This window comes from Corvus hawaiiensis, chromosome 17, assembly GCF_020740725.1.
Source record: "Corvus hawaiiensis isolate bCorHaw1 chromosome 17, bCorHaw1.pri.cur, whole genome shotgun sequence".
Classification (NCBI taxonomy): domain Eukaryota; kingdom Metazoa; phylum Chordata; class Aves; order Passeriformes; family Corvidae; genus Corvus; species Corvus hawaiiensis.
Window position 1 is genome coordinate 8,430,198 of NC_063229.1, and position 7,083 is coordinate 8,437,280.

Genomic DNA, 7,083 nt, shown 5'->3' on the forward strand with positions numbered 1-7,083 from the left:
TCCAAAGAATTGTCTTTATTACAAATGGGCAGGCAATTGGCAGAGGGGGTGGTTGGCAGAGTGGGCAGTGGGCAGGAGTAGGCAGAGCCCCACATCCCGCCCTGGCGTGTCCCCAGGCGCCAGCTCCCAGTGGGGCTCAGCCTGACCTGGCATCGTTGGCTCAGGAAAAAGACAAATTTGTCCCAAATCCATGTGCGGTTTGCACCAGGCAAACACCTCTGTGCAGTGGAGCTGGCGCTGGCAGGGGTGGCAAAATGCCAGCAGTGGCAAGAGTCCTTCTCCCCAGCTGGGGCTCCCCAGGCTGGGCAGCTCCCAGGGGGTGACCCCAGGACCCCCTACCCCTTTCTTCCAGGAAGATGGTGACCTCATCTGGGGCTACCCACAGCCACAAGGCTCCCAGGGGTCAGCCTATGAGACAGGAGCCCGCAGGTTGGGAGCAGTGGGCAGGGAGCAGCACTGGCAAAGACGGTGGCTGGTCAGGCCTTCAGTGCTGGGGACACTGCAGGATGTCATACTTGACGTAGCCCACTCGGTCCACCTGGTAGCGCGGTGTCATCCTCCAGTAGAAGCTGCCCCGGCAGAAGTGATACTTGCCTGGGCAAGGAGAGGGGCAGAGGGAATGGAGGGTCAGCAGGAGTTTGGCCAAAGACCCATCCCGGTGGCTGCTCAAGCAGCACAGGCATATGGCACCCTGCACCCTGCTGGTGCCCTGCCAGCTCCACCACAAGCACCCACTGGGGCTGATGGCATGTCCTGTCCCGGGGCCATTCCCCACACACCCGAGCATCCCAGGCCAGGAACTGGAGTAATGCCACGAGAGGCTCAGGTAGCCCAGGCCTGAACACACAGCACCCACCCACCAGGGTCCACTCACCTTGGTAGAGGAACACGTTGCGTGCATCAAGGGGGACGCCAGTGAAGACATCGTCGGTGGCACGGGGGTAGCCCTTGTCCACCCTCTGGACCTTCACATCCAGCCTGTGGGAGAGCAGAGCCGTGCTCAGGGCTGCTGGGAACCCCCCTCCCAGTCCCTTGCCAGGGGCTCGGGCAGGCGCTGCTGCTCTCCAGTCCTGCTCACCTCCAGTAGCTCTCCCCGCTGAAGAGCAGCACTTTGCCGCGGCCCCGCTGCAGGGCCCCCGAGATGCGGCCGGCTTCCTTCCCTATACCCAACTTCTCAATCCCCCGGGGGCCCAGCACACTCTTCCCAGAAAACACCCAGAACTGCCGACCTGCGGTGGGAGATAACGGGGCTGTCAGACAGCCCTGAGGGCTCCCAGGCTTCACCAGGCTCCTCCCACTGCCCGTGGGACCGGGCTGAGGGCAGAGGGGACAGAGCTCACCGGCAAAGAAGAAGACCCTCTTGGTGAGCAAGTCCTGGAAAACAGCATCGATAGTGTCTGGGAGGCCAGGCCAGGTATCAGCAACAGAGAAGGCACCCTGGATGCCCGATTTCCAGAAGGATGAGTAGGTCCAGTATTTCCTGGTGGGGAAGATCAGCTGTCCTGATCACCTCAGTCTGACACAGCCCATGTCTCTCACATCCCTGTGCTCCCCGACACCCCACCTCACCAGGGCAGGAGGTGCTGGATGCTGCCACTCACCCATCCTTGAAGAAGTACAGCTCCCCATTGATCTCTGTGACAGCATCAAAGTTCTTCTCCATGCAGGCATCCCGGCTTGGGTCCACAGGAATGGGTCCAGCTGTGGGCTCTGGCATCTCCTCCTCCTCCTCCTCAGTGGTGGAGGTGCTGCCAGCCTCTGTGGGCATGGGTTGGGTCTCCTCTGTGGGCACGGGCTGGGGCTCCTCAGTGGGAGCAGGTGCAGGTGCAGTGGGCTTAGGGCCAGAGCCACGACCTGAGTGAATACAAGGGAGGGTGTGAGGCTGGAGCCAGCCTGGTGCTGCAGGACACCCAATGTGCCCAGCTGCACTGCAGCTGCTCACCGTAGAGGTACTGGATGCCCTGGACATCATCGGGGTGCAGCTGGAAGTCCTGGATGTAACTGTACATGGGGTACATCAGGGCCTCACGCACACTGGAGTGGTCCAGCCCCAGTGAGTGTCCAAACTCATGGGCAGCCACCAGGAAGATGCTGTAACCTGGAGGAAAGCACTGGCCTAAGTGCCTGTTGGGGCACAACAGGACAGCACACGCTGTCCAGAGACTGTGACCCCTGCAAGAAGTATGATGATATGGCATGGGTCTGGGAGGCACAAAGGGGAGCGCAGGCAGAGGGGCCAGTACCTCTGTCAGGGCAGAAGCCCCACTTCTTGTCGGTGTCATAGTTGCTAGTGGTGGCACACCAGAGCTTGCCGTCCTGCCGGCCCTCGCTGGTGCAGGTGCTGTAGGACTGCCCCAGGAAGGTGAAGGGAAAGACGCACGGGTCCCCCTGGGAGTTGCCGCCAATCACCGCCGTGTCTGCAGCGAAGTGTCAGTGAGGCTGTCCCTGGCCCCTGGCTGCACCGGCCAGAACCTGGGACAACCCTGAGATCCCTCACGTGCCCACCCTGTGTGCCCCCTCCCCTGCATGCCCCCCTCCCTGCTGGCACCTCGGTTGGGGCAGAAGCCGTATTTCTTGTCCTGGTCGAAGCTGGAGGTGGTGGCACACCAGCGGTAGCCATCGGAGCGCCCATCTGTGGTACAGGTATCATAGGAGGTGCCATCAAAGACGAAGGGGAAGACGCAGGGGGCTCCATCGCTGTTGCCACCATTGGTGTAGAGGACTGTGGGGTGACGGAGAGTGAGGAGGGCCCCAGGCACTGCAGGGCTGGGCAGGGGTCACGGTCACCACTACTCACGCTCGCTGGGGCAGAAGCCATATTTCTTGTCCTGGTCATAGTTGGGGGTGGTGGCACACCAGGGCACCCCATCCTTGCGCCCCTCCGTGGTGCACCGGGAGTAGGAGCGGCCCTCAAAGATGAAGGGGAAGTGGCATTCGGCTCCATTGGCATTCCCGTGGCGGGTCTTCACCACTGCTCAGAGAGGGGTGGCTCAGTGCTTGGGCTGGGGTTGGCACCATCAGACCCCCCCCAATCTGCCACACCCTGCCCTTACCTAAGCCGGTTCCCAGTGTCCAGAACTCATCATCGTCAAAGTGGGCATCGCCCTGGATGCCCTGGCCTGGGGGAAAGGCGTGGGCCAGGAGGCCGTCCTTGCCGTCGAAGGGGTACCCGTCCCCATGCTCTGCAGGAACAAGCACCCTCAGCTGGCCCTGTCAGAGGAGCCCTCACATCCCCAGCATGCACACGGATGGCCAAGCCCTGCACACTTCCTGCACTTGTGGGGGCAGGAGGACCTTGGGCACGGCCCAAGGAGACATGGGATGAGGATCCCATAGGCAGGGTGTGTCACTAGCCCCCTCCTCATTCCCTGCCTGCCCATAGGACATCACCTTGGCTGCCAAACATGATCATGATGTCTGCCTCGCCACTGTATATCTGGGTGAAGGTGAGAGGGGTCACATCGCTCCACACTTGGAACGCCCGTCTGAAGGCATCATCGATCACGGCACGGTCCAGGTCGGGGGAGTAGTTTATCACCCTACCAGGGAGACAGGGGGTCAGTGCTGCTAGGTTCCTTCTTCATTCAGGAGTGACCCTGTTTTGGGCAGGAACAGACCCCCACCCCCAGACGGGATAGCAACCACCATCCCCCTTGAGCTCACCCAGGGCTCAGATGCTCTTCTGGGCATTGGGGAGCAGATGCTGCTGCTGTGTCAGCTTGGCCCTGGCAGCACTGGGACCCAGCTGTACAGGCAGCACCAAGCCTGGACAAGGGCTGAGCAGAGGCTGCTACCCTCCTGGTCCCTCAGGCTCTCCATTCTCCTGGGACCATCACCCTGGGGACACAAGGGTTCATCTCCGGAGCAGACTCACCGGTAAGTCAGGTCCATGTGGTCCCACTTGAGGTCCCCGTCAAAGGTAAGGAAGGTTCCCACATCAGGGACGCCGCAGCGGGGGGCTCGCATGGCCTCCAGCGTGGCGGCATCCAGCTCCCCCGTCTCCTCCAGGCCCAGCTGCTTCTGCATCTTGAGCAGTGCCTTGCCCAGGGACACGTGCCTGCCACCAATCTTAGCCTCTGCCTCCGTGGTGTAGCCGAACCTCTGCAGGTAGCGCTGTGGAGGGAAGGCAGATGAGGGGGATGAGTGAGGCGGGAGGGGGCTCTGGCAGCCCCGGGAGCCCATTTCAGCCTGGGTACCTCCCTGAGCTCAAGGAGACAGACAGCTCTCAAGCTCTGCCTGCAGCCCCTCACTGCCAGCCTGGGAGCCCCTTGGGGTCCTGGGTGCCAGAAGGGCACCACGGGGCCATGCTCCCCTCACCTCTGCCAGCTGTAGATCCGGCAGGGTGCTGATCAGGTCCCCCGGGAAGGTGACAACCGCCTGCGGCTTGCCCTGGAGAGGGGCCGCACAGCAGGAGACGGCCAGCAGCCCGACGACAAGCGGGGCCAGGAGGAGTGCCATGGTTCGGCGGTGACAGGAGGGATGTGGCTGTGCTGGTCCCCGCTCTCTGCTCTGGGTGCCGCCGGGCTACCCGATCCTATTTATGGGGTGGGAAGGCAGTGAGTCACCCTCAGACCCCTCAGCGCCGACTCACGCTCCCTTCTCCCTTCCCACGGTGACGAAACGAACACTCCATCTCTGCCTTAACTGTTTCATCACCTTGTTTACTAAACACGCTGCATGCCGCAGCCACGAGAGGACAGGAAGGAGAGTGGCTGGGCAGCTGCACTGGGCCACAGCATTGCATGGCCACCCTGGGGCTGCCCTGCACAGGCACTGCCCTGCTGGCCCCAGGACCATGGTAGCTGTGGGGACAGCAGGGCATCACTGTAGGCCAGCCGAGCACTCAGGACTGTGTCATCACACCGGCTAACACTGAGCTTTGCTGGCCAAGGGTTGAGGGTGCTGGACCCAGACCCACAAGGGCGTAGGTGGGCATGGGGGCAGATAGCAGTGGAACCTCCACCTGAGCCCCAGCACCTGGAACCTCCTGGGATTTGGGAGCTTGGACCCTCACCAGGACTCTGCATCCTTCCCCACCACAGCTGCATCACCCCAGTGGGTCAGAGTGTTTCCAGTACTGGAGATGCCCATGGCTCCTCACCCCACAGTACCTCTAAGCCCACACGCCAGCAGTCGAATGGCGGACACCCCTGGGACCAGGGGCAGTGCCTGCCCAGGAGCAGCTCTGGGCACGGGAATGCTCCACCTGGGGCCCTGGGACATTAGGGGTGCCCTATCCTTGCTGCCCTGCTCCGCAGGGTGCTGCTGACTCAGGTTCCCACCCAGCACAGCACAGATCTTGCCATGGGATGGTGTTTTCCTGCTTCTCCCAAAGTGCCGACGCTTGTGGGAACGATAGCAATGAAGGGGAAAGCAAACAAGGATGAGGAGCGAGGGGAAAACAGATGGCAGAGAACAAGGCGCAGCGTCAGCGGGGGGGAGGGAGGGCTGGTGCAGCCCAGCGAGGCTGCCTGAGACACAGGTCCCAGAAGAGATCCCTGGCCCCAGCCCTCACAAACCCCATGAGCCCAAGGGGTCCTCAGCTGGCTTCATCAAGAGGATCCTCCTGTTCACCCAGTGCTGTTTGTGCCTGTCCTCCTGACTCCCAACTGCACCAGACTGTGTCAGCAGCCACCTCCTCCCAATATCATCCCAGCTCTGGCGGAGCCAAGCCAGCAGCTCCTGGCACAGCCAAAGGACAAGCAGGTTATGGTGGTACCCAGCACAGCTGGGGACAGTGAGAGGTTGGGGCTGTGCTCCCTCTGCTCTTGAAGAGGAAACCCCATGCCCAAGGGAGGGCTCATCCCTGGGGCAGTACCACCTGCCAGGTGCCCTGTGCTGGTGGGATGCATCCCAGGGCCACAGCTGGGTGGGCACAGGAAACTCACCGGCAGCGTGAACTAAGCTGGGAGGAAGCAATGGTGAGAAATCAGGGGGTTGCCTCATTCCCCCACCACAGCCCTGCAAGAGCAGCCCCCTGGTACAGGAAATTGTTGCACAAGCAGCCGCCATCCTGTGCCCTGTGTGACAAACGTCCCTTAATGGTGGGACACAGCCCAGGGACCCTGCAGCCAGGTGACCCTACAGCCCCCTCCCACGGGGTCCAGCCTGCCCCCCTTGTACCTGTTATGGCCCAGCTCTTTGCCAGGCAGGAGGCAGTGGCTCTCTGTGCTCCCTGTCTGGCTGGCAGCCAAGGCAAGAAGAACCCCAAGAGGTACCCCAAGAGCCCGTTGAAGCTGGTGGCTCCTGAGGCATTTAGGCAGCAGGCGCTGCTCCACTGTCCAGGCTGCCAGGACCTCAGCCCACAGCACAGAGCTGTTGTGGGAGCTGGGTGCTAAATAAACGCTGGCAGGATGCACTTGCAGGGAAGCCTCAGCAAGGAGACGTCTGACTCCAGCCCAGGGATGTAGTCAGAGAGTCAGATCCAGCTCCGGTCTCCCTGAAACTGTGGCAGATCCCTTAGCCTTCCCCATGCTATTCCCATCCCTCATTTCCACCACATGCAGGAGCTGCAGCTCCAACAGCCTGGGCACTCTGCCATGGCACACCATGGCATCATGCTGCCTGTGGCACCCTGTGGGCAGAGCCATGGCCCAGCAGAACAGAGTAGCGCTGGCAGAGATGGGGCTGGGAGGGGAGTGGGGCCTCGGAGCAAGTGTTGGCAGAAGGAGATGAGGGCCAATGCCCCACTGTGCATCAGTCCTAGCAAGCCCTCAAGCTGGGCAGTGGGAGCCCCAGCGGGGGTTGCCAGCCGCAGCTCTGCCCCTGGCCTGGCCGCTCCCACTGACTCACGGCCCCGCTCACCAGCTTCCTCCTGGAACTATCCCAGGGGATTTTCTGGTGACTCTCTGGAGGCTCGTCAGGGAGCAGGGCCAGGGCAGCAGGGAAACCCCCGTGTCTGGCAGTGCCGGCAGCCTCTCTGCCAGGCAGGGAATTGTGTGGGATGGGCTCGTCGCTGCTGGCATGAGCTCTGTGCAAGGCAGCCTCAATCAGCTCATCTACAGGAGATGGGTCAAGGCACAGGTTCCTCAGAAAGTGCACGTGTGGAGGGAGGCTTGGGGCAGCCACTGCAGCTGGTGGGAA

At 62.1% G+C, this 7,083-nt stretch overlaps 1 protein-coding gene across 1 annotated transcript; it reads right to left on the minus strand.

Moving 5' to 3' along the window:
• MMP9 (matrix metallopeptidase 9) lies at positions 1-4,588 on the minus strand. Its single transcript, XM_048322175.1, has 13 exons — positions 4,318-4,588; positions 3,875-4,113; positions 3,391-3,539; positions 3,054-3,182; positions 2,798-2,971; positions 2,549-2,722; positions 2,244-2,417; positions 1,943-2,098; positions 1,602-1,854; positions 1,341-1,480; positions 1,079-1,229; positions 875-978; positions 1-594 (listed from the first exon to the last, which is right to left on the minus strand). Exons 1-13 carry the CDS (start codon positions 4,456-4,458, stop codon positions 485-487), a joined length of 2,094 nt encoding a protein of 697 aa, XP_048178132.1. The 5' UTR covers positions 4,459-4,588; the 3' UTR covers positions 1-484.
• Positions 4,589-7,083: the final 2,495 nt, after the last annotated feature.